The sequence below is a fragment of the Silurus meridionalis genome, chromosome 18, assembly GCF_014805685.1.
Source record: "Silurus meridionalis isolate SWU-2019-XX chromosome 18, ASM1480568v1, whole genome shotgun sequence".
Taxonomy (NCBI): domain Eukaryota; kingdom Metazoa; phylum Chordata; class Actinopteri; order Siluriformes; family Siluridae; genus Silurus; species Silurus meridionalis.
Genome location: NC_060901.1, coordinates 11,319,883 through 11,347,028, shown reverse-complemented (window position 1 = coordinate 11,347,028; position 27,146 = coordinate 11,319,883). Strand labels below are relative to the sequence as shown.

At 37.0% G+C, this 27,146-nt stretch overlaps 2 protein-coding genes across 5 annotated transcripts in view; one reads left to right on the top strand and one right to left on the bottom strand.

Annotated features, from left to right (window-relative positions):
- The first annotated feature begins 1,090 nt into the window (after positions 1-1,090).
- On the top strand, positions 1,091-14,562 carry LOC124401201 (stimulated by retinoic acid gene 8 protein-like). 4 transcript variants are annotated; one of them, XM_046873281.1, is made up of 9 exons: positions 1,091-1,509; positions 3,205-3,406; positions 4,584-4,659; positions 4,763-4,844; positions 5,114-5,257; positions 7,613-7,856; positions 8,567-8,628; positions 11,951-12,056; positions 14,062-14,562. In XM_046873281.1, exons 2-9 carry the CDS (start codon positions 3,218-3,220, stop codon positions 14,131-14,133), a joined length of 975 nt encoding a protein of 324 aa, XP_046729237.1. In that variant the 5' UTR covers positions 1,091-1,509; positions 3,205-3,217; the 3' UTR covers positions 14,134-14,562. The 4 variants fall into 4 exon arrangements, 3 of the variants coding, with proteins under 3 accessions (XP_046729237.1, XP_046729235.1, XP_046729234.1); XR_006928543.1 differs by lacking the exon at positions 14,062-14,562 and adding an exon at positions 7,938-8,489 and having other exon boundaries at positions 1,092-1,509; positions 5,102-5,257; positions 11,951-12,028; XM_046873279.1 differs by having other exon boundaries at positions 1,098-1,509; positions 3,202-3,406; positions 5,102-5,257.
- LOC124401200 (LARGE xylosyl- and glucuronyltransferase 1) overlaps positions 14,240-27,146 on the bottom strand; it is a 71,293-nt gene continuing 58,386 nt past the window's right edge. The window contains exons 11-15 of the mRNA XM_046873277.1: positions 25,224-25,387; positions 21,235-21,513; positions 20,543-20,689; positions 20,245-20,440; positions 14,240-16,741 (exon numbers count right to left, since the gene is read on the bottom strand). Coding sequence (XP_046729233.1) covers positions 16,544-16,741; positions 20,245-20,440; positions 20,543-20,689; positions 21,235-21,513; positions 25,224-25,387 — 984 coding nt within the window. The 3' untranslated portion in view covers positions 14,240-16,543. The remainder of the gene's footprint in view (positions 16,742-20,244; positions 20,441-20,542; positions 20,690-21,234; positions 21,514-25,223; positions 25,388-27,146) is intronic.

Here is a 27,146-nt window from a genome sequence, read left to right as displayed (position 1 = left end):
CAATCTAGTCACTCTCAAAATGCGAAAAGAGAAATAACAAATTTTGAGATCTCAAATAATTGAAAAAAAGATTCACTTTAGCCAGCATTACACTGCCAAATCATTGAAAAAGTTCTGATAACACCATGTCCTGTCATATATTGTTTTATACTAAGCTAGTTTCTCAGGAGGATATTTCTGCTTTACTGCACAAGGGATAGGGCTCTCAATATTCTTGCTATATATATATATATATATATATATATATATATATATATATATATATATATATATATATATATATATATAAATATATATATATTATATATATATTATATAGTGCAATGAACAACGATTTCCTCTTTCTTTATAAAATGTACTCTTTATGCTTTCTGTGATAGAAGGGTATCTGCGAGGGTGAAAAGGAAAGTTTATAGGACTGTGGTGAGACCTGTGATGTTGTCTGGTTTAGAGACAGTGGCATTGAGTAAAAGACAGGAGCTGGAGCTGGAGGTAGCAGAGCTGAAGATGTTAAGGTTTTCGTTGGGAGTGATGAGGATGGAAAGGATTAGAAATGAGTTTATTAGAGGGACAGTGCATGTAGGACGTTTTTGAGACAAGGTGAGGGAGGTGAGATTGACATTGTTTGGACATGTGCAGAGGAGGGACATGGGGTACATCGGTAGGAGAATGCTGAGGATGGAGCCAGCAGGAAGGAGGAAAAGAGGAAGACCAAGGAGGTTTATGGATGTGGTGAGGGAAGACATGCAGGTAGTTGGTGTGAAAGAGGCAGATGTAGAGGACAGGGGGGTATGGAGACGGATGATCTGCTGTAGCGACCCATAACGGGAGAGGCCGAAAGAAGAAGTTCTCTTTATGCATTCTACCAGAAACGTTTATTATGACACATTTTGATATGATATAAAATAATAAATATGTAAATAATAATGAGACACTTGTGACTTTTTGTGATATTTTTCAGCATGCATCTACTTTACTGTGAAACTCCCCAGAGTTTCAAAGAGTGTACCTTGAAGGGGCAAATGTGGTGTTTATAACAATGATTTTATTTTACTTCAGGTGATGGGAAGTATGTAGCTGATGCTGATAAAACTTTATTTAAACTTATTGCAAATGATAATGAGCAAAGTATGTAATGTCTAATGATTTTGTCCCTTGAAACTCCATAGAGTTTCTAGGATTAAACCCTGAAGGGGGAAATGTTTTCATTGCAGTGACTTTTTGATTTTATGTGGATGTGGGTGATGCTGATAAAACAAACCATAACCCATTTTACCAACGCATAAATTATTCAGATTTGTGAAAGCAATTGCAGTAACGAAGGTTTCAAAAACACATTATAAGGTTATATTTTCAGGTTGGCACTAATCTGTCGTGCCTTTGGACCAGGGGGAGTTTATAGACACCACAATATATATTTTTATAAGCTTAAGTTTAGATTTGGAATCTGCTGTTTGTGAAAAATTAGTAACTAAATAGAAACTGAGGTTTACAAAGAATCACAGAAAGGTAAGTAAACCCTGTGTAACGCCTGATTGCTCAATGCTAATCGTTGGAATTGGTAGCTTGCTAGCTGGTCTGCTAGCTAACTCACGTCGTTAGTTCATTTAAAAAAGAAAATATAACATGAACATTTTTATGTATAAATGTACTATATGATGATTTTAACAAAATCCCTCGACATAATAATTCTACTGTTTTATACTCTTTTCTGAGTAAAGCCTGTTGACCTGAGGATTAAAACAAAGGCGAAGCTAACAAGCTACTTCCTGACAAAACCTTTTTTGTTTCAGTTTGATGTCGGAAAAAAATATTTTTATATTATTATAACTATCGCTAAATAATATAATGTCTGAAGTTCGAAAAGCGTTTAATGCTTTTTAATTCGTTTATTGCACAATTCATCGTGTTTTTTAAACGATACTATTAGTGAGTCGAACGCGAGTGAGTCGATTCTTTCAGGTGCCTGTTTTTAGCTGACAGCTGAGAGTCGACTCACACGCGTACAAAAGCAATTCTGCGCATGGAGAGTGTGAGAGGTGAGATGTGTGTTTGAAGGATCTTTACCATGTTTAACATTCATACATTCATTAATTCTTTCATGCATTCATATTTCACATTCCATTCATTTTGGTGTTTCTGATCAATGGCTTTGCATTGAACTAACTCACTGCAAACTTTCTCAAACACCATTAAAGCCATTGAAGCAGTCTAAACAGAACTTACTGCTCCCAGATAAACTACTGTCCAAAACACAATGGCCCTCGACATCCTCTTTGCGAAGGATGGTGAAGTGTGTCATCTGGCTGGTGATCACTGATGATCCTTATAACCCACCAAATAATGCTAGTGTGGTGACATTTCTCTGGCCCTCTGTGAAAAGTGTAGGATATCTAAACAAGGACGAACAGGAAGAGCAGACATAGGGTTGTCTTTGGCGATGGTTTAGTTGGTTAACACAATGCATAGTTACAGTTGTCCCTGTTACTTCGATCCTGGTACTTTTGCTTTTGTGGGCCCTGGATTTGTACCTGGATTTTGACTCAATGCCACACACTGCTCTAAATGCCCTGCAACATCGCCATGACATTTCCCATCTGCACATTAATAATCCTGCATATTATCCTGATCCCCTGAAATTTAATGATTCCCTGATTAAATATTCTTGCACAATGCTATTCTTTCGGAATGACATTTTGTGTGTATCTAGTTTGTGTAACTTCTTATTACCTTTTCTTGCGTATTGTTATGCTGCGACTGTCATATCTTTATGATAAATGCTTGTATATGTACCAAGAACATGTATTTGATCTGATATGCAACTCCATGGTCTCAAAGTCCTCACAAAGTTTTGTAAATACACAGTAATCTTTGGATATCTTTCATACACATCTTGATGTCTGTGTGATTAGTATCTTTAGGCCTGCAGTGGAGAGACTGACCCAGAACAAGTTGCTGGCTAAGAGATGAACCTAACACAAACATCATTTTTAGAATATAAATTTGGAAATAAGTTGGATGGGAATGAACAGAAACAGCTCTTCAGTCGAATGATCTGACTTAATGAACAGACAGTCCCCAAATCAGCACATTTATTTAATTACTCAAAATTATTTGTAAAAATCAATATTTTATAAAGACAATCTATAAAATGTTGACATAAAGTAGAGTTTTTAACTTTACCATTGTGTTTATGCAAAGCAGACAGAGAGCAGGTATGTCCCGTTTGGGGGAAGAGAAGCAGAGGGATAACGGTGGAGGACAGCAGGCGACAAGGACAACACTTTACACTGGACATCGAGCCACACTTGTGGGTCTTTTTGAGGCACTGGAAAACATGGTGTGTCCATCTGGTCAATCCAGTTATAACTGCGAGGGTTCTTTTAATCAAAGAAGCAGTGCCAAGGTGAGAAAAACAGTGAGAGTATTTGAAATGAGACTAAATATATTTTGTACATCCTTTAAAGAACCCTCACTTGTTACAGCACAACAGAAAATCATAATTAGACAGTAAAAACAGTACATTTACAGGAATTAACCAGTAGGGTGTGCTGTTGTGTGTTATTTCGGTTACACCATAATAATTATAAAATAACTAAATTAATAAATAACCATATCTAATTACATTTAACGTTTGGGTAGTCCCTGTTCTAGCTTTTATTATTATAACGGACAAAACAGTTGTTATCTCTCCCACTTATGTCTTGAAATTAATGAAACCAAAATATACAGCTCGAGAGTGCTGGTTATGGATTTGACATCGGAATCTCCTTTCATAAATATTAAATAAGCATTTCTATATCATTTACTCTATATGGCTAGATCCAATTTAGCGCATCAGTCCCTGTGAGTTAGCTGTAACTATCAAAATTATAATTTTTTTTTATAATGGTAATGCAAATCTACATGATTTTATAAGCAGTAAATATGAAAAAATCTGACACACTTGTTATCATGTGCAGTGATTGGTCAGCTGAATGCTTGTAACTGATTTCATTCTCAAGTTTTAATTGTATGAATATACACTGATCAGGCATAACATTATGACCACCTGCCCAATATTGTGTTGGTCTCTCTTTTGCTGCCAAAACAGTCCTGATCTTTCAAGCATTAACAGCATTAAGTTTTTCAGCAATTTGAGCTACAGGAGCTCTTCTGTTGGATCGGATCACACGGGCCAGCCTTCGCTCTTCATTTGCATCAGTGAGCCTTGGCCGCCCATGACCCTGTGGCTGGTTTACCACTGTTCCTTTCTTGGAGTACTTTTGATAGATACTGACCACTGCAGATCAGGAACAGCCCACAAGAGCTGCAGTTTTGGAGATGCTCTGACCCAGTCACAATCTGGCCCTCGTCAAACTCAAATCCTTACACTTGGCCATTTTTCCTGCTTGGTAAACATCAACTTTGAGGACAAAATTTTGACCTAATATATTTCATCCACTTACAGGTGCCATGATGAAGAGTGTTAATCAGTGTTATTCACTTCACCAGTCATAATGTCAATGTTATAATGTTATGCCTGGTCGGTGTATATCGAATAAAGGTTTGGAGATGATGATGATGATGATGATGATTTACAGTGGAAGATTCTAGATCATGCCATGGGATTTCTTCTGGAGAAGGAGGCTTACCTCAGCAAACTCCTTGCACTGAAAGGTCAAACACGTGCACACACATTTTTCTTTATCTTTACAAGCACATCGTTTTTTCTTTTACCTTTACGAGTAGATCTTACGTTATGTATCATTTATTCTTTTAGAAGTTTATCTTTATGATGATGGAGGACCAAAGAGTTTGGAAGACGTGCGAGACGAGTATAGGAGCCTCTATTCAAAAGGCTTGTAAGAATGCACATCGTTCATATTAAGTACCACAAGATGGCAGCAAACCCTCACAGTAACAATGGCAGTGCATAGTCTTAAATCTGTACTATTATTCTTTGGCAATTATATGCTAGAAGACATTTTGTAATTTTCATCATGCATTTGACTGTAAGTTTTTGTCCTTTGAGTTTGGTTCGTTCACTAAATATTTAAGGTTTCGTCATGCCCATTTTTCAGTGGTTATTTACTCGAATACATCATTAACGTTTGAGCAGTTTGCACATCAGCAGACACAGCCGTAGAGCTCGAGTGCCTGATGTAGATGAAAGTGATGAGAACAGTGATGTGGACTCAACTGATGAAGAAACGGACGAGCTACTTCTGTCCCAGTCATCTGAGTCATCCATCCCCAACATCCAGGAGTTTGAGGGGTGAGTTAGATTAGTTAGATGGAAAGCTCCAGATTCAGGATTGTTTGTCAGGTGGACAGTTGATTGCATTGTGAGGTAGAAAGTAAAACTTAACATGTTGCATCTTTTTTTTATTATTATGTAAATTGTACTATACGAGGTGGTATCAAAAAGTAGCTCTATTTACAAGAAAGTACAGTGGAACCTCGGTTTGCGAATGCAGTTCGTTCCAGATACTCAAACAAAATCATATGTATAACAAAACGAATTTCCCCATAAGATATAATGAAATATTCGGATAATGCGTTCCAGGGCCCAGAAAATATTCAGATAAAATTCAAATATTACAATATACAGTAATACAGTGTGTTAATACTTTTATAAGTGATATTTGTTGTATTACTGTATATTGTAATAATAATAAAGTAAAATAAAAGGTAAAAAAACAATGTTGTGTTGGTGTAAAGGGAGACGAGGCGGAGTGGAGGATAAGGGTTACTGCTGGGAAGGAGGGGAATCCCCTTCCATTATGATGTCAGAATGGCTTTCACAATCTTTAGGTTTTTATGAATCACTTTCAGTTTTTGACTCCCTTGAATCTATTTTCTTTTCAACTTTTGCTAAAAAACGGTGTAATGAAACCTCTTGACTGTTGTCACTGATTCAGGAAGCATGCGCAAAGAACCATCATACCAGCGCGATGTTCGTATAATAAAGCTTCATACGTATAACGAGACAAAATTTCACGAAGATTTTTGTTCGTGTAACAAAATATACATACACCAGGGCATTTCTTAAACCGAGGTTCCACATCTATATGTACACACTATCACCTTTAACAGTCCCCTTGGACATCAATACGTCACTCCCAGTGTTCCTGACACTTCTGAAATGTGACCTTTCAGCTGCATCTTCATCTTCAGGAAGAGGGTGAATTCCGCAGGAGTCAAATCTGCCGAGTAGGGTGGGTGCGGAAGTGAGATCATGTTGTTTTCCAGTTGCTCAGTGACCGAGTCTGTTCTTTGTTCTAACTTGCTGTCCACGATGTAATTGCACGTGGTCAGAGTAGCACCAGTTACACAGCTCCCGATGTACACAGGACAATGTCTTTTGGCACACTGACTTATGAAGGTCGGTGCTGCCTGTGATTGTGTGTGCAGCCTTGTGCTGCCACCTGTTGGTGTGTTACAAAAGTAGATTCCAAACTTTTTCATACCAGCTCGTACTATACTTTATACTATACGTAGTTATGACGTGTGCATGTACTAAATTTTGCAAATATGTATCTAAAAATTGCGATTTTATGCACCATTTTCTTTTTAAACATGCTTTATAAATAACTTTGGTTCGAATTTACATATTGCACTCTAATTTCATAGAAAGATCAATACCACATTATCTAGATGCAACTGCTATTTATTGCCATAAACTAATCTAAACAATTGTTATTGAGCGCATATAATTTATTATGCACGATTGAAATGCAATTCAATAAAATTATAACCTAATCAACCTAACCATAACAACTATCTCTATAGCAGCCCAGTGCTTTTTTTTTTTACAAGCTTTTCAGAAATCCCACCCATCCAGCTATCATTTTATATTTATTAATGATATCCCTTATTTTGTATAAAAAAGGTATACAATTACTACTTACTAGAAATCATGATAGTATTTTTATGAGTCCTAATTAACAAGTAATTAGTTACAAGTAATCTTGATTTAAACATTTGGAATGATTGTAAGCTGATTTATTATGATTCTGAGCGAGCAAGTGCTCTGCCTATTTTGTACATTTATAAGATGATCTACATTTGGGGTAAAAGCGTCCCTGTCAGATTTTAAGTAATTGTTCGATTAAAATTGGAAGTGATTTCTCACTTATTCTGATTATGTACATCATCCACATGAGCCTCTGTCTAATATAACATTTACTTACAGCAATTAAACATGAGTCTTATCATTATCTTTCACTCCACTGATCACTGGAGAAATAAATAATTGATTTAATCGCTCCAGTTCTATTGGATAAATTCCATATCTTTTAATTGGGCTGTTTAAACATTTCGATAGTGTCGTTTATTGAGAGTGTGTAAGTGTTTTTCTTTGTGTTGACGACGATACGATGGCGCATGTACATTTCCCACAATCGGAAAGCTGATATCTGGCTATAAACGAAATTGATGAGGCTGATGTCCATTTCGATACGTCACAGCTATCCAGCAAAGAGTGACATTTAATTCAAAACTGGTTTATTTTATCAGATGTAGAGACTTTTAAAGACCGCAACACAAAATTAGTGCATTTTTTGAAGCTTAATACCCCAAAAGAAATAAATCACACCTTTTGAGCTGAGAGAAACACTCTTTTGTGCAGATATCTCTTCTTCTACAGCGAGACTCTCGAGCTTCTCTTGCGCAGTGGAGTGCTTGCTCCAGATCAGACAGGTCTTTCTGTAGTGTCCGAGGCCATCTCAGGCCTGTGGAGCTCTCTTCCTCAAGAGCGAAGGGCAGAAGCACAGCAACATGCTCTAGACCAGAGCTCTGTCTCATTGGAAGGCCAATCTGAGACCACTGACTCACATCTCTTCAGCTTAAATCCATCTTATGCTGTTCAGGAGGTAAGGAGTGATGCAGCAAATTTGGGTTTGTTTTGAAAAACCATTTTCACTGCCTTTATGTTTTCAATTTTTCTTCCTCAGATACAAATGGCTATTGATGGCCCTCTGTTTCTCAGCCAACAGTTCTTTCTTTGAAACCCCTGAGCTGAGACATCCTCCAGCACCATTAATTTTGTTAATGTGTCAATAACAGGGTCTGCTAGCCACCTAAACAGGATCTTTCCTCCAAGGCCTCTTCCAATATGAAAGTTGTTTTTCACTGTCTAGAGCACATCAGGCATAAGAGCAGAACAGGAGGCTTTTGTGAAAGCATGTGTGATTTACAGCCAGCCGTACCACATGATCTTGTGACTGCAGTCATCATTTCATCTCCAAAAGGGTTCTGCGTAGGAGTATCACTCTATTCTCACGCACAGGGCTGCAGAATTGCGTCTTCAACACTCTGATAATGGCACAGTGGTCCACTTCGGAAAACACTTTTGATTTATGATAGCCTGACATCCTAAATACATGCGTTTCAGATTTCTCTTTTCACAAGCAGCGCCTCAGTAACGGAACCGTCGATGGAATATTCACAGACTGAAAGAAATAAGATGAGAAAAAAAGAAATCCTAACTCAATACCGTGAGCATTGTGAGTGTCTCTTCAAGCTTTATAAGAGCTCCAGGATTTGATATTTCTCTCCTTTGTGCTCATGTTATTATTTGCAGGATCTACTTCAGGATGCCTATGATGTGGTGCAGAGAGATATAGATGCCGCTTCGGTAAACAGGTAAAGCACATTTACACGAGTTCTACACTTTTCTAGCTAAACAAGAGTATCGATTTACAATAAATATAATCTAAATTCTTGTAAAGACAAGAGTTTTTAATAAAAAAACAAAAAACAAATGTCATCTACTATATGGTAAATATGGTATAATGGTAAAAACATACCGTATTATTATTATTATTATTTTTATTATTATTATAATTATTATTCATTTAAAATAAGTTAAAGCATCTACAATAGACTAAGAATTAAATATAACTTTATAGTAACAGGGTACCTGAAATTGTGTCCTTGAAAATCCAGGAAACTTTCAACAAATTTAAAGTCATGGAAATAAAAAATAAAATAAAAAGAAGTGTTAATAACCATTCACAGAGGTATTCAGTTTTTTTTAAAGCATCAACAGAGGAGATGCCTGAAATAGCAAACATGTTTTTGATTGGTTGCTGAAGTTAACTGATTTGCACACGAACAGAGCTAAGAAACGCAAATTTAAAAGCAACCGGCTTCAAAAATAATCAATACTCAGATTGGTTAAAAGCAGTACCAGGAAATGGTCTGGAATCCTACAGTAGCATTAGTAAGAAATGCTTTAAACTCGGCTTTATGGGTGTTAAGGCCTGGAAACTCGTGTCCAAGGGGAAAGTGAGTGCTGAGCTTGATGTGTAAGATCATCACCAAAATCCTATCGCTTCCTATAGTAGCTGAGTGAACTTGCAGCGTTACTACCGAACCTGTTAACATACAAGCAATAATGTCCAGCCAGCAAGTATTCAAAGGTGTTGAATCTGCAGCTCTATGTTAACACCGAAAGCTGACGTTATCTGCGTATTACAGACTTCACTCATACATTTCTAATAACAACTTTGACTCCGTTTTTAATGTAACGTTCACTTAGGATTACTTTAATGATCCCCTCAGGGAAATTGTTGGGTTGCAGTTGCTCACAGAAAATTAATGATTAAAATGAAACAAAATAAAATATAATAAAACAATAAATATAAAATATAAGAAAAGTAAATAAATGTCATATTAATATAATATTCAGTTTTATATTAAGAAATATGTAATATATATGAAATACATATATGAAATATGGAGCAGCAGATGACAGAAAAGTCAGATTACAATGTGTTATGCAAGTTATTGCAATGTAACAATTACTATTATTATTACAACACTGAAATTATTGCACATAATTGCCCAAACTATTAACATTATATTAGTGTGCAAATGAAAATCTAAAATGATAACTACATTTATATAGTGTATGGATTTATTGTGGACCAGCTGGAAGGGAAGGAGTTATATAGTTTGATGACCAATGGCAAAAATGATCTCGTGTGGTGCTCCTGTGGCTTGTGGTTGTATGCGTCTGTCATGATAGAACGTTCAGTAGAGGAATAACTTTATGCTTATATCACAGAAACCAAAAGGTGAAATACGGTGAAATCAGTTTTTCATATCTATTTTCACTCACACTAACTGTGTGTTTCCTACTGATACTTCCATTTTACATTCCTTAGCCCACCTAAGGAGAGCCACATAAATTGCAGTGTTGTTCTCACTCCCAAACGATGAACGAACACACACTGAATCTTAAATGGCACGTAGCCAAAGGGTAAAATGTCCCAACACACTTAAATAAGGCCAGGAGAAGAAGAACATAAACAGTGAAATGTGGATTCTTTTGTGTTGCCGGCGATTATGTAAATGTTATGAACATTTGAAATGGTATTTGAACAGTGAAATTTGTTCTAGCAGCCCTAATGGAAATGCATTAAGCCTAGTGTTTTTTCATAATGAACGAAAGCGAAAAGAGTCTTAAAAGCAGCAAGTGCTCCTACCGGAAAATGTGGCGTATAGGGGGGGAAGAAATCTAAATGCATCTTATAATAATTGCATCATGACACACCGAATTAAAATGAAGCAAAAAGCCTAATTCTTAGCCATAACCAGAGTATGGATAATTATTGTGCAAGCCTCATCACAGGTGCGATATTCAGCAGCACACGGGTAACGTGGCATACTATATGCAGTAGAAACAATTTTTTTGGAAATTGTAACCAAAAAAATAGTCACACGTGCTCTGAACTAGTTGATGCTTTTAAAGCTTAGTTTATCACATTGCTGTGATGATAACAAGAAGCGTTTTTTTTTTAACAAGCAGGAATAAACAGGCTTCGGAAAGCAATGGCAAGGTATTGAATATAGTATTTGGGGCCAGGCGTATTTAGGGCAAAAGCAGAGATAATACTTATTGAGGGAGGCACTTATAGTGTTGTCTAGTTTCAAAGAGAATATATTGCAAGAGAAGCAGCTCCAGAGAGGACAGAGAGAAAGCGAGAGAGAGAGAAGATGACAGAGGCAGGTAGATGAGTGGATTGGCAGAGGGAGAATAGTCTCCTCACGTAGCACTCTAATCCAGGATGTCTGCTGCCTCTCGATTGAAGCAATCAATCACAGTCAGGGGGGGCACTCCCTGTAGAACCCGCTTCGGATACACACACATACACGGGATTAACTTGAAACACGAAGAAATAGACTTTAGCATACAAACGTAGCCGATGAAAGTGGATATGAACATGTAGCAATGTATTTGAGGTAAAGCAATCTTATATTTTAACGGCACTAATTTCATTAACGCGCGATTAATGCAGCGTGCATTTCTGTCTGATCATTATTCATTCAAATAGGAATATATTTGAGGCAACACACATTTATTCATGACCTCCTTTCTTTACTCCATCGCTAATCATTTGTTTTACTGATGCGTCAAGTCTCGAATCAAGCACCAAAATCCGCCACGATGCACACATTCCGGCGATTAAAACCGTCCGTGTGGAAACATGGCAAAAGTTCCGTGTGGTGTCCTGATGATTTACATTTACAAGAATATTTTGTCTTCATGCTCTATGTTGAGTTTGGTTTCACTAATAAATATACATTTGCATTAAGCATTGTCCATGCACATGTTGATTAAGAGTATTAAAAAATCAAAAGTATTAATTTAAGGTACATTCTGAATTGATAGAAATGTGTGATGTGTGATTAAGTTGTGCAATCATGTGAATAAAAGTTAAAAAATATTATATATATATATAGAGAGAGAGAGAGAGAGAGAGAGAGAGAGAGTCATAAATGTAATGTTTTCTAATCATATTTTAATTGTTGATTTTTCATGTGAATGAGCATCAACACATACCATAAAATATCATACGATGCTGTAACATTAGCTTCATATCGTATATGCCATTTCTTGTGTTGCACTTAGATTGCAAACAATAGTTAGAATTGTTCATTGCCGTTCTCAATCTTACAGGCCTTCAGTACTGCAGAGCTGTGACTACGAGAAGCTGAGGCAAATCTACAAGGATATTTCGGCCTTCATCCAGAACCACATGGCTGAAGAGCAGGAGCTTCCGCAGGTACGAAGGATTGAAGTAATCAAACTCCATTCTGATTCTGGTTTTACAGAGCTGATCGGCTCGTTAGCAAAATGGGTTTGGGCAGTTTATGAACTTAAATTCAGATTAAACTCTGAATGATTTAAACCTGGTCAGCTAAATGCAATCAGACTCCATAAAGATGTTTCCTTGCTAGTTTTTCCTTACAATCGAGAGGCAAGAATTTGAGTATTTCTGTGCCATAGAGAAGTTACTGTTGATAGCATAGCAAAGAGTAAATCATTTAAATTAACTAATGAAAAGGCATTAATGTGAAGCATGTAGCCAACTGAATTGCAGAATTATGGGGAACATGAGGAAGAAAAAGTTACTGAATCACTGCTAAGTTTGTTTAATTAATTATTTTTTACAGGGTTAAACATAACCAAGCATTTATACAAAAGATGCCCATTTAAGGATACAACCAAATCTAACACTGATCATTCTATTCCCAAAGAAATCCTTCCTCAACTTCAAACATATTCACTCAGGTGTTTCTAAACACCAGCTACAATTCTTTTATATAGCTACTTAAGCAACGCATGATCATAAGAAGGGACGCTTTGGCTGGCGTTTTCTTTATTTATTTCGTTACACTGCTGCTTTATTTTGGATTAGAATATGTATGAGGCAATGATGGAATCTCAGCTCAGCCTCTGTAATGTTTCTTTTGGGCTACTCATACAGACAGCTAGTATTAGATCTATTTATATAACTGAGCACTACTGATGCAAAGGAGCGGCTATAAATCCTTAGTAGGCATAACAATATTTGATCATGACATGTTCAGCAAAGGGGAAATACATATAAATTTTCAGTGGACTGATGAACTAATTAAAATGGAAGCAATTTAAATTATTAAGGCGAGAGAGCCTTTATGGTAATATATTTATATATATATATATATATATATATATATATATATATATCTATATATATATATATATCTATATATATATATATATATATATATCTATATATATATATATATCTATATCTATATATATATATCTATATATATCTATATATATCTATATATATATATCTCTCTATCTCTATCTATCTATCTATCTATCTATCTATCTATCTATCTATCTATCTATCTATCTATCTATCTATCTATATATATATATATATATATATATATATATATATATATATATATATATATATATATATATATATATAGGGTCTCCATGTCATGGCTTCCTAACATGTAGTTATACATGTTTAAAAAAAAAAAAAAAAAAAATATATATATATATATATAAAAGTTTTATAACTACATGTTAGGAAGCCATGACATGGAGACCCTGGAGCAAAAAGGTCTAAGGGCCAAACAGTGGCAGCTTGACACTGCTGGGATTTGAGCTCAATCAATAGACTCTATACAGTTTATTGTTAACTACAGTGCTGTTAAATTCTCACTCTGATTGTTGAGATGTCAATAAACAGCAGATCAGCTGCAGAGCAAATCACAGGTTATGTTAATGCACTTATTCTCCCCAATAGTTCATTCAGGCGGATTTGTATGGCAGGCGTTTTGCATAAGGATGCTAATTAACTGCTTAGAAACCTGTTATTGAGAAGTATTTTATTACAACAAATATTGCAATATTCATAATTATCCTTTTTTTTGCTTAATGTTCATTTTTGGAACATTTGACTTAAAATGCCATTACCCTTGTCAGCAATTTGGAACACTTCTGTACGTTTTCCATCATGGGAGTCATTAGGACAGAGACGTTTTCCTGGTTTCTTAGTAACAACACCAGCTTTTTGTTTTATTAAAATGAAGAAATTAGGAAAATAATGAAAAACAAGTAAGAATTACAAAAAACAAAAACAAAAAGAAGGTATGAATGGATAAAGAAAATCATTGTATTCATTAATAACTTAAAGCCAAAAAAAAAAAAAAAAAGGAAATGCTGGAATAAACTACCTGACCTTCTGTTTGCACATTGATCTGATGCTCGACGTGTTCCAGGATTTGTCCCAAGCAGATGAGTATGAAGAGCTTCTCCTGAGGTGTTCTGAAAGCTTCGATGAGGATTTCTAGCCAGTTCCTCCAGCGTGAACTGCAAGCACTTTTCCGTTTCATTTGACCCTGAATTCCGTTATGGTTTGAGATCTTGCATGGTCACGAAGTTCACAAATTATTTGTATTGTGTTGTGTTTTTTTTTTTTTTGGTCATGAGTTTAACAATGACATTTCTGTTCAAATTGTGTTTGCCGTTCTAGTAGTCACCTGTACTTAGATTTCTCTGCATGCTCTCTCATTATCCTGCATCTGCACTACTTTGAATGTAAACGTTAAATTCAGCATGGCTGCTAGATTAGATATTGGCAGTCTGCCTGTGACTGTAACCTCACCTCTGCTATTTACACACTTTTCTGTAAATGGACATCACACGGAAGGTGTTGCATTGGCTGTGTGTAGTGAGCACGTCTCTAAATAACAATACCACAATAAAAAGTTACCAGGTTCGGTGTGCTATAATGTGATTCAATTCAAAATAATGTCTTATGCTGAGGAGCTTGTGCTGTGGCTTTAAGATAATGATCAGAGGGGAAAATGGTGGACACATGTAGAGCAAAATGCCATATATGCAAGAGAGTTGTTTTCTGTTATTTTTTTTTTATTGAAGTAGCAGAAAATCTGTCGAGAAAAAGTCTTGGGCACATCTGTTAAGTCACACTCACTCTCACACTTATCCATTCATTCATAAACACTCACATACACAAACCCTGTCTGCACACATTGAAAGCTGAAGTAAACATACAGTATGTTTGATTCCTGTTTTTTCTAGGCCATACTGAAACCTCAGACCTGCTGTCACGCATTTTGTGCCCGAGGCCTGGAGTTTAACATCAGCGTTAAAGAGTACTAATAGTCTTTTTACCTGACTGACATGGCACGCTCGCTTTCTTTCAAGGTATTCAAAATGCAGTTGAATTTTTTAACAAGTATATAGTTAACGTTTGTTAACTACAATCATTTGGGACGCACCAATATTTTTGCTGCCAAAAAATTCTGGAAATTGTCAAAACATTGACCTAAAACGAAATAAAAACACACCTAAAATGAAGCAATACATCTAAGATGCTACAAATAATGTAATTTATTTCTAAAGAAAACATTTTTTGTGTTTTTCTCCTCCGTCAGTTTGAATAGAGTTTTGAAATTTCGAGCATGAAATCAACAGTGGATAAAAGAGAGACACCTGGAGCCATTTTACTGTTTCTACGCGGTGCTTATAAACAAGTGACCTGTAAACCAACCAGATCACTCAACAGCTGCCTACAGATATCTAGAAAATTCCACACCTACAGTCTCTGTTTTCCTGGTTGACCCCGTTATTACTGGATTTTTCAAAAATGCGGTTGTGCGAATTAGATTTTCATTCAAACCACACACAACATGAATTCAGGAATTTCCATTTCACATTATGAGACACATAGAACTTAATATTAGAGAGGGGGGAAAAGTGCAAACTAACCCTGTTAAATAGTGCACAATCATTTGTACATCATATTTTACTGGCACTGGCATTCGCCTTGCATCCTAAATAAAACCGTGTGCTACATTTGACCACTTCTACACATCCTGCACCCCACAATTTTTAATTGTTCGCCTTAACTTTGGAGTTAGTGCATTTCTATTAGCTGCAATTAAACATAAATGTAACACACAGAACAATGACACGAAAACTTTGTAAACACGGTGAGCACAGAAACATGAAAACAGACTGTAAAAATACAGAAAATGTCTGGTGACCCAAATTTACACATACATGATGATTCTTTTGTCTGCGTCTGGATTGTCAATGCTAAAAGATTGACGTTGTCCAAAAACACACCAGTTACTACGGATTGTGTGCAATCTTTAGCTTACTTGGGCTCTTGTTGAGCTTTAGCAGAAAATTTATTCCACAAAGCTGCTAAAAAAAAAATCAAACACATTTTATTTAATTTCTACGCTACGCTGTAAAAGTCTGTAAATATTCTGTAAAAGATGTAAACATCATTAAGTCTTGAGCAGCCCTATCTCTACTTTGATTCCTTTCTGTGGCTTAATGTTGTTATGTGTCATTAGTCTGAAACTCAGTACTGCTAAACATTGCCTTCTGATTGAGAGCACACACAAACATGCTTAAATGGATTACAAACCAGAGCTGGGTCTCTGCAGTGGCATTTTCTCTGCCCAATGTTCAGTCATGTCCAGCTTCCTGGAACAAAAACCAGCCCAGTTTTAACGCTTCCCCAATGGTTAATAACGTCTGAGTTCCTGTTTATGGAATCGGGTCAGTTTGCTGTTTCCAAAACAGTGACAATTATTCCTCATGACAGCTTCCTGAATGATAGAATAGAAAAACACACTCCTCTTACTTTTACCGAGTGTCCATTATCACACTACTGGCTCCATTACAACCCCATTGCGCCGCTTTCCTAACAGTAGCATGGCTTTGCTAGCTGTTGTTGTCCGCAGTCATGTATTTGAGGGCAGCAAATCCGTAGCGGCGTGACATGTTCTGCTGAAACTCTTCTTTGAGAGTCTTGAGGCAGGCACGGTATTGTTTATTGGAGCGGAACTTGGTGATGTCGAAGCTCGGCGCATGAGGCATGTGGATCATGTAGGCGTTGGGAAGCACCACAAACTCGTATTCCTGTTGGGAAGAACGATAATATAATGAAGTCTGACGTATTTTAGGAGATTCAACCCAGGGTTCCTACACATTCTTTATTCCAAAATTCCATACTTCAGACTCAAATATGCAGACTTTTATTTTTTTAAGACCTTATTTTACATATGAAATAATGATTATAGATTCCAACTTGCATACATAGCATACTTGCTAACATGCATACAATTTCTGATTTATGGTATTCTGACTTTTAAATAAATGCTGGAAGGTTGTAGCTACTGTAGCTTATACAAATCAACATAAAAATCATTATTTTAGTAATTCTACTATTCTACTGACGATTCAGGTAATCGGGTAGTTTTTCTTTATTAAAGAGAAACAGTAAATATACAAGAGAAAATAAGACGGGTCTCTTAAAATGGACTAGTAATTCGTTTCCTATTTAGAAAAATTTAAATTTTATTGCTGAAATTTCATACAAGAATATAAAAATCACTTTCAGATTACTCTTAAAAAAAAAAAAAAAAAAAAAAGCAAACTTACTGTATAGTGTTTTCTTTAAGAGCGTTCCAGAGTTTAGCGGGTGGTGCGTCAGTAATAATGGTCCGAGGGGAAACACAATGCTCCGTGTGTAGTAAATTAACTAAACGAAGCCTTGAGGCAAGTAATTTGCCTCAATGGTTTTTTTTGTATTCGAATTACTCAGATTCTAAAACACTACAATGTTAATCATTTGTAAACCTTTAATCCTATAGCAACAGAAGGATTTTTCATGTGCAATTCACCAAGAAACTATAAAGCAGAACTGAAGTTCATTAACAAAAACACCTTTTGGCCATGTCCAACATGTTTACATTTAAAGACATTTTTCCCTCCCTTTTGACATAGCCTTTTTTTTTTTTTTTTGGAAAAAATATTTTTACAAATTCCTAATTTTATATTTTGAAGAACCAAATAGGGCAATAGTATGGAAACGCAAATATTTCTTAATACTCAGTGTTCTTTTTTCCCTCGTGCTAATCGAAACCTGGAAATCACTCAAATCAAACTCTATACGTTTTCATATTTTTCCAAAATGTGTAGGAACCCTGTCAACCATCAAACTGTGTAAATCAGCTGTTTGCTCATCAGAAATATGACGGAAGCTCTGCTGATTAAATGCGTTTCCATTATGTGTCAATTAATGAATGAGAGGACGGAAATGCAGATGCATTAGTAAAGAAAGTGAAGGATGGAGACACGGTACATCTGTAATTTACTGCTAAATGCTCTGAATGTGAATGTCAACCCAGTCATTTAAATGTGACTACAATGAAAAAGACCAATTTATACCTGTAGTCTGTTAAGAAAGTTCACAATCTCTAATTGTATAAATGATGTATTAACATCGTTCGATACGAAATATGCGCTGAAAATTTACATTTTGTGACATTTCAAAACGATATACTGTAATTGTGAATGAATCACGACATTAACTAATGTTCATTTTAGCATTAAAAATAGATGATTCAGAATGACCTAATACAGATACAGGAACACCTAATATAGGTTCGAGATTCCAAGAATGTTTTTGGGAAATGAGCGGAAGTCAGGCTGTGTGAATATGAATGACAATGTAATCTGAAAATGTCTCTTTTTTTCTGCCATTCTAGTTACATTATATGGACAAGTTTGTGTACACCTTAACATAAGATTTCTATGTGCATTTTTAACCATCTTCTTCCACATTTATCCCCATTTGCTGTTACAATAACCTCCATTCTTCTGGGAAGATGTTCCACTAGAGTTTGGAGTGTGATTGTGGAGATTTGTTATTATTCAGCCACAACAGCGTTAGTAAAGTCAGGTACTGATGTAGGGTCAGGAGGCCTGGGATGCAGCCTGCTTTCCAATTCATCCCAAAGATATTTGTTTGGATTGTGGTCTGAGCTTTATAGCAGGACACTCAAGATCTTCTACTCCAACCCATGTAAATGATATCTTCAGCACTGTCATGTGGAAACAGGTTTGGGTCTTCTAGTTCAAGCAAGAAAAATAAAGACATCCTGTACAATTGTGTGCCTCCAGCTTTTGGTAACAGTTTGGGGAAGAACTACGTGTGATTGTAAAAGTCAGGTGTCCCAATACGTTTGTCCATATAGTGAATCTACCTGGCTATAGAATGTACAGTATGTATGTGAAAAACATTGTTTTGTTATTTTATCAGCAAGTTTCTTAACAGAAGACAAACCTGTAAAAAAAAAAAGTATTGCAACAACCAAAATAATTTTGTTTATCACTAATGTTAGCTGGCTTCACACTTACATTATACAGTGGTCCCCCGGTTATCGAACGGCTCGGATATTGAACATTCCGGTTAGCGAACGGTTTTTCGAACGAAATTTGGGTCCGGTGAACGAACAAAGTTCCAGTTATCGAACGCCACCCACGCTGCCCAACCCAGCGCGAGGGGAAGAAACTGCTTCCGCTTCAACCTTCGCTGAGTAAGCATCTTTTGCAACTTCTGTTTGTGAACAATATTAGTGATATTTAGCGGTAATTACAGTACCGCAGAGATCGGGATAATCCGGCAAAAGGCAGTCCATAAATAATATCCACGGTGCTTTTACGGAGGAAGCCCGATTGCGATGAGCTCAATGTGGGCAGGGCACGCATGAGCGAAGGAACAGGGCATTCCCTGAAGCACCGATCTATGACAGCCACCGAAGGGGGCATGGCAGGGGGATTCCTGACAGTATTAATACGGCTAAAAACAGGAAGAAATTGTTAATTATTGGGTATTGGTGGAGTTCAGGAACGGATTAATTGGTTTTCCATTATTTCTTATGGTATAATTAGGTCCGGTTTTTGAACATTTCGGATTTCGAACGGTTTTAAGGGACGAATTAAGTTTGATAACCGGGGGACCACTGTACTGGAATAAATGATGACTAACAGAGTATCCATTGTGCGATGCAGACAAATTAAAATCAAAAGGCAAACTCAAACAGTTAACACTCATTAACGCAGCGTTAACCATTTAAAAATGACATTTTTGATGGTTTCACTTGTGTAACTCCTGCTGTGATCATCTTATTCTTTCCATTTGATCCCACAAACATTATCCCTTCAATACATGTTCTCTTAATTGCTGGTTAATGTAACAATTTGTGTATTTTTGTCGTCTTGGGTAAGTTTCCCTCGACACTGTTGCCTTTTGCATTCTCTCTAGGAAATTAAATCTATAAAGTAAGACTGAATTGAACTGATCATTGGAGACATTGTTTGGCCTATAGGAAGGTAGAAAAGCATTTTAATGTGAGAACACTAAAGTGGCTTTGAATTAAGCAGTCAATGTAAGTACGCATCATTTCTCCCCATCGCTCCATTAAACATGAATATAACCTTAACATTTACAATAACTTTCTTATATTGTCATCAGAAACTGTAGTTTACCCTCACAATTTAAATCAAGTTGTCGTTATACAGAGATTAGAGAGAAATCCATTCTCAACCCTTTTTTTCTTTTACATGTGTAGCTGTACCTGTGCATCGAGCTCCATTATGTGAGACACTTTGTTCCAACCGAATCCCACAAATCTGCGGTCATATTCCGGACTGTCCCTCTTCACCATCACGTACGGCTCGAAGTCGGATTCCCACTGCACTCTGTATGGCGTCGTAGCTGTCCGCCATTTCGCAAAATTAGTTGGAGCGTGACCTTTTGTCCATACGTGATATCTGAGGAAAAACAAAGGTTTCAATATTAAACTAAAAACAATCTGCCTGCACGAGGTCACTATGACAATACTGGCATGTTTCGGACAGAAACTAAGGGGAAACCTGAAAGTGAAGAGCGTGCCCATGTCCAGCTGGGACAGAAGCTCAGCCTTGGATTTGGGGAAGGACAGCCGGTAACGCAGCGTCTCAAATGCAGGCACCACCAGAGCCTTTTTAGTGTGTGCCATGTCCAACTGTACAACAGATTTCCTGGAGGAAAGACATATACATTGATGTTAGAGTTAAGCTTTGAATAAATAAACTCATGGAAACTCTTTCAATGAAATTTCCTTATAGATTAAAACTTTATCAACAGTTTTTTAGAACATTAATAGCTCTAGACTATCTGTAATCCTGGTAACCGGCTAAAGCCAGTTATGAATCACTCAAAGTCCTCGGAGCCACTGTGGTCATAACCAGACCAGAAACAGGGTTCTTAATTACCAGACCTGCAAGCTCTGAAGAGGAATAATATGTAGTCCTCCTTAAAGAAGTATGAGAGGTGGGAGGAGGGGGCGGAGTGTGCTGGTTAATATTTGAGAGATTAAAATTATCATTGGCTCATATGCTGTTTGATTGGTAAAAAATTGGTCAAAAAATTTGTAAATTCTGTTTTCTTGAAAGATAAATCATACTAGTGTTCTCTGATGTTAGAATACAGAATGTCTAGGTAAAATGCACAAAGACTGGCAGGTCTGGACCTTATCTGAGGTGTGTTCGGAGTAGAAACACAATATACGACTGACTTGACTTACCTGAGGTATTCGTAAAGTCCATACATTGGCAGGAAGTCAATGTCAGACAGGAACATGTAGGGTGTGTTGACTTGTTTCATGGCAACGTTGCGTAGCAGGTTGACTGGGTAGAACTGGCCCTCTTTGTAGACGATATGGTATCCCACGTTGCTTCTGCTCATGAGCACCTCAGAACCCTGAGCATAGCGCAGAAACTGCTGTGCCTCAGCATCAGACAGGTAGAGAGCCAGACTGATGGGTCCTTCCCAGTGTTTACAGATGGCCTCCAGCATCTGCAGCCTGACAAACACAGACACCTTCTTCCATCAAATCTACTAACAGGCTTTCATGAGGTATTGACCAAAGGACATACATATTACTGAGGTCCAACCACATCATAATCATCTTGGTTAGCAGCCGGGTTTGATTTATCTGAGAAAGGTTATACTCCCTTGATTGTCATTCTGGTTGATTATGGCCAAGAGAGACAGGATTAGTTTCAGTGTTTTAAGTCAAAACTAAAGGTTTTATCCTCCTGGCAAAGCCAAGAACATGCAAAACATTATGAATTGTGTGAGGACTAGGGTTGTTATAGTGTCAGGCTCAATCATTCCCTAAAATCATACTATAGCAATCTTAATGAAAAATGAATGAAAACCCTTCAGCTATCTGTTGTAAACACATTACATTGCCACCCCTGCAGTCTCTCCTAGCATGTTCCTAAATACCTCATCCCCAGTTGATCATACAGAGAAACTTTTAAATGGTAGCACCCCTACATAAGAACGAGGTCTGCGATTCATCTGCAACGATAGTTGATCGCTAGAACAATGGCTATCAACAATAATCCATACTGATAGTTTTTCCGGATCGCTTAGAAGGTCTGCTCTCATTTCTAAAGCAACCTCTGGAGGCGAATCACTGACGCCACGTGCTGTTTGTACGTTAAACTGCATGGAGAGCGCAATATATTATTTGTAATCATTACAATTTATTACGGAATATATTCCTACTTATTTCATTTGGCATATTTTTGATGATTCAGGACTTTTTTTCATGTACATTTTACATTTACAAGTGTTATGTTTGTTTTTTACCCAGTATCCATTTTAAAAAAACTATCGGTTGATTAATCGGTTTTCGGCAAGTACGATCAAACCTAGCTATCGGTAAAATCCAATATCATTCTACTTACAATAAGAACAGCTTGTCCCCATAAGATGGACAGAAATTTCAAAACACTAGCAGCATCCACTATGTAAGCTTGAATACATACAATTATTTAGTCCCCACAAAGTCCTCTAAAGATAACAGCCACTGGAAGTATTTGTATAAACTGTCAATGACTTAATTTCCTTCCTTCAATCATAGCGGCATTGGGTCCTAATACTTGATATCAAAAACCATTGGTGTCTTCAGTATTCAGTGACTTTCGGAAAAAAAATGGACACAAGCTAAAGGACTCTGTGTAAAGAAACTAGATATTAAAGAATCGAATGATTAATAAAATGTTAGACAGAACAAATGGGAAAAAGAGAGAGACTTGTTCATAGTGACCCCACACTTGACTTTAAATACTTAGAATGAATTGATTAAGTCTACTCTAATGTGAAGCCCTAATGTTCCTAATAATGTGTTACTGAGCCGGACTGAATAGGGTGTGAATTGAAATAATAAGATTCTGTCTGAGCAAAAAAGGCTGATGATTCATTCAGTTCCTCTCCTTCGAGGTCACTCTGTGCAATTCAAATTGGAGTTAAAGTACATCTGTGGAGAAGAACAGACATTGAATAGAAATGTGCTCCTTGCTGTTAATCACTACAATGTCAATTCAGTTGATATGTGTAAAGGAAACTTTCACACTACATTCTAGCATCGTTTCTATTCACCATTTGGTAGAGAGTCACCTAAAGCGTTTTCCCAACAAAACGCAATGCTTTCGACTTCCTTCAAAGTGTGTTGCCGAGAATGACCTTCGTGTGACCTATATCGGCCACTGACCCTAGCTCAATCAGAAATGACTTTGTCTGGAGCTGTTCTGTCCCAGACATGCAAAGTAAGTGTTGTCTGGTGCACATTGGGAAAAGTAATTAAAAATAAATAAATAAATTAAGCATGTGAAATTATGGACCAGAGCAAACTAAGCATTTTCTCATTACTGAAGTGAAGTGATGCTGAAAGATAAAAATAAATAAATAAATAAATAAAACTGAGCAGGAAACATTCATAAAACATGGATATTTAAAATCAGCCTCAAATATCAGGAGGATTTGGAGGCTGCATTTGTTCAGCCTGTAATAAATGAGTAAAAACAATATTTCCTCAGGCTGTGGTTAGAACAGCAAATGCCTTGTTTACTGAGACTTTGCACACACACACACACACACACACACACACACACACACACACACACACACGCAGGCACACACATGCACGAACACACACGCACACTCCACAGTGTTTCTCACACACCCACTGTGTTAAATTACTGCGAGGCTCAGTGCTCTTTCTGCCCCGTAACCACAAAATAATCAGAAAGAGTAGTCGAGACTGCCCACAAAATCAGTATGTGCCTTTTCCCCTCTACTCATTTAAAAAACATGATTGAAAAACATGTTGGGGGCTAATAAAGGAGAGAAAAAAGTATTGTGCACATTTTTCCACAAAGACAATACAAAACAATAAAAAATGTTTTTATTATTATTTCCTAGTCAATGGAAATAAGTGTGCGACATGAAAATGCCACATTATTATTGTTGCTTTGAAAGACATATATACACAGTATGTATTTGCTTTGGCAAAAAGAATCATGTTTTTATAGTGTTACTGGGCCACCAAAGGTGTCTAGTGTACACACACATATACAGTATATTGTATTTGTTTATATAACCCCCAAAAAAAAAAAAAAAACAAACCTTTAGCTGCCTATAACACTAAGAAGACATCTTTTCTGTTGTCAGAGCAGATATACACAATATATAGTTGAAATGACAATAAAAGCTTCTTGACTCATGCCGAGCTCTGAATTCCCCATCGGCCCACAGCGCACTCCTCTGTTTGTGCGTCTTTGTTTTGAGCTATGTTATGCTTTGGGATTTCTCATTTCCCTCTTAAGTGTTTATAGCTGTTTGGATTGAACCCTTTGACCCTTTTGTGTCTGCGTGTTCTTCTCAAAGTAATTCACTCACTTTGAGGTGCTTGACCGAGCCGTTCTTCTGTTCCACGTTACACATTTCTTAGCTTTTCTCTCATACTTGTTTATAGTTTCTCTCTTGTTGTCATTTGCTGATTGCCTGAATTACGTTCCTGATTTTGGATTTCAGTTTGGATATACTTCAAGAAATGTTCTTACTATACAGTAAGAACAATGTTACTATACAGTTTTCTCCCATCACATAGTGTAATGACTTTAAAAAGCTACGTTATCTACAGTATCTTCTCCTTCTTTCGGCTGCTCCCTTTAGGGGTCGCCACAGCGGATCATCCGTCTCCATACCCCCCTGTCCTCTACATCTGCCTCTTTCACACCAACTACCTGCATGTCTTCCCTCAGCAAATCCATAAACCTCCTCCTTGGTCTTTTTCTCCTTCCTGGTGGCTCCATCCTCAGCATTCTCCTACCGATATACCCCATGTCCCTCCTCTGCATATGTCCAAACCATCTCAATCTCACCTCTCTCACCTTGTCTCCAAAACGTCCTACATCCGCTGTCCCTCTAATAAACTCGCTTCTAATCCTGTCCATTGTCCTCACTCCCCATGAAAATCTCAACATCTTCAGCTCTGCTACCTCCAGCTCCACCTCCTGCCTTTTACTCAATGCCACTGTCTCTAAACCATACAACATCTCAGGTCTCACCACAGTCCTATAAACCTTTATCTACAGTATATAGTAGGAAAACATTCGCCCTGATAACAGACTTGCCAAACTGTTTAAAATCAAGCATTTAAACAAGTAAATACATGTCATGCGAGTTACATTTTCCACATGATGTCTATCATATATTCACCTGTCCATGGAGAGCTGGGCTACGAGCGTAACATCAGTCTGGTCTGCGTTGAAATCGTACTCGTAGTGCAAGAAGTAAAGGTGAGTGCGGTGCACAGTGAAGCGCTCTCGTCTGAACTCGTAACATGGATCGTCCTCATCAAGTTCCAGCAAAGTCTTCTGGAGCTGAAACATCAACACAAACATAACACACCAATTTAATAACATCTGTTACAAAGACACTGCTGTCTTTCAACAACACAACCTGAGCTCGAACAAGAATCTTAATACGACTAGTAAAACTACTTTACTTCAGTAAAATCACTTCCGCTCAAAACGCCCATTAATTGCTGAGTCAGCACTATATTAGTATATTTACACACATTGCACACATTAAAGAGGAAAAAAAAGTTAATTGTTGTTTTACACTTCATTGTTGTGCAATCAGGACCTAAGTAACAATTATTTGGTCCTCATTAACTTCCATGATCAAACAACTATGACAAAAAATATATAACATCGTCATTTTTTTTCCTAATAAGTAAACCAACATTCAGAAACCAGGTGGGAAATAATAAATAAACCCTCCTGTACTTGCATAACCATAAAAAGAGTAATCTACAGCAAGATTTTACTCCTATAACGTGCAAGATTATTTCATCGCTGAGAAATGTGAGTACCGCTACGGAAGCAGAACTTTTAGAAATGTGGTGTTGTGGAGCACTTGGGTGTGCATCTACATCATGCCAAGAGAACACGTCAGCCATGATCGCAGAGGTTGCATATCAATACTCTGAGAAGATTTATAAGGTCATCTCCAGATCATTTAAAATCCACCATTCTACAAGGACAGTTTACATATAAAGAGGCTTCAAGACGGATACCGATATTCCCCGATATACAAAACACGTCACACAGAGATTCCTGAATGGTAGTGGAGAGGTAATAATCTGGGATTCTTTTGCAGCCACAGGATCTGGAAACCTTGCAGTCATTGAGACAATACTACTAATTGATGATAAAGTTGGTTCTATATGTTATTGAATTACAAGGTGTACTTATTTATTCTCATCTGGTTTTTGGTTTGCTTTTTAAGACACATTTTGAAGATGGGAATGTAAATCCCAATACGTTGAAGCACACTGGCTATGCCATTAGTGGAAACTACAATTTGCAGAACATGAAAGATAATTTGGAGCTGAAAACACTGTAATATAAGTGTACTATGAGTAAACATTTTTTAATGGAAAAACGAACGCTTTATGAAATGTAGACGAAATGATTTAATCCAAAAACTCATGTGGAGCTGAGGAACGCTTGGCCAGCTAATTCCTGAATGACTTCATTAGTCCAAGTACCCCATTAATGTGATTTAAATAGCTTCCCAAACTCAGCAAAATCGACTGAACAGCATGCGTCTGGAGTTAAGACGGACCCGTGAAATTGATTAGTGCAACAAATGCTGCATCAAAACCTTCTTGGGAAATTTCAAGCTGAGAGTGATTTGATTAATGAAGGACGTCGGAGATGTACTGCATTCTTTGTGCGCCATGGCAATGAAGGGGCTAATCAGCCTGTAGAACCATACGGCTTAAAAAAAGAAAATGCTGCTTCACAGCGACTTCACAAAGCGTCCTCTTCCTTATACAAGCTGACACCCACGATGGGTTTGTGTCATGGTAATCTTTCTCACTTGAATGACTGTGACATCATCATGATTTAAACTACGATCTCCAGAAGGAAGGGTAAGCCCTTTTCCGCTCTGATGTTTTAAAGCCTTAACCTCATAAATACATTCCAGTAGTGGACTGGCCAAACAAAAGTCGAAAGTGTGTGTGTTGCCCTGAGACAGACTGGTGTCTGATTCAGAGTGTATTCTTGCTAAGCACCCAATTTCCCAATTTAGCTTTCAGATCCAGGATAAAGTGGTTACTAAAGATGAATA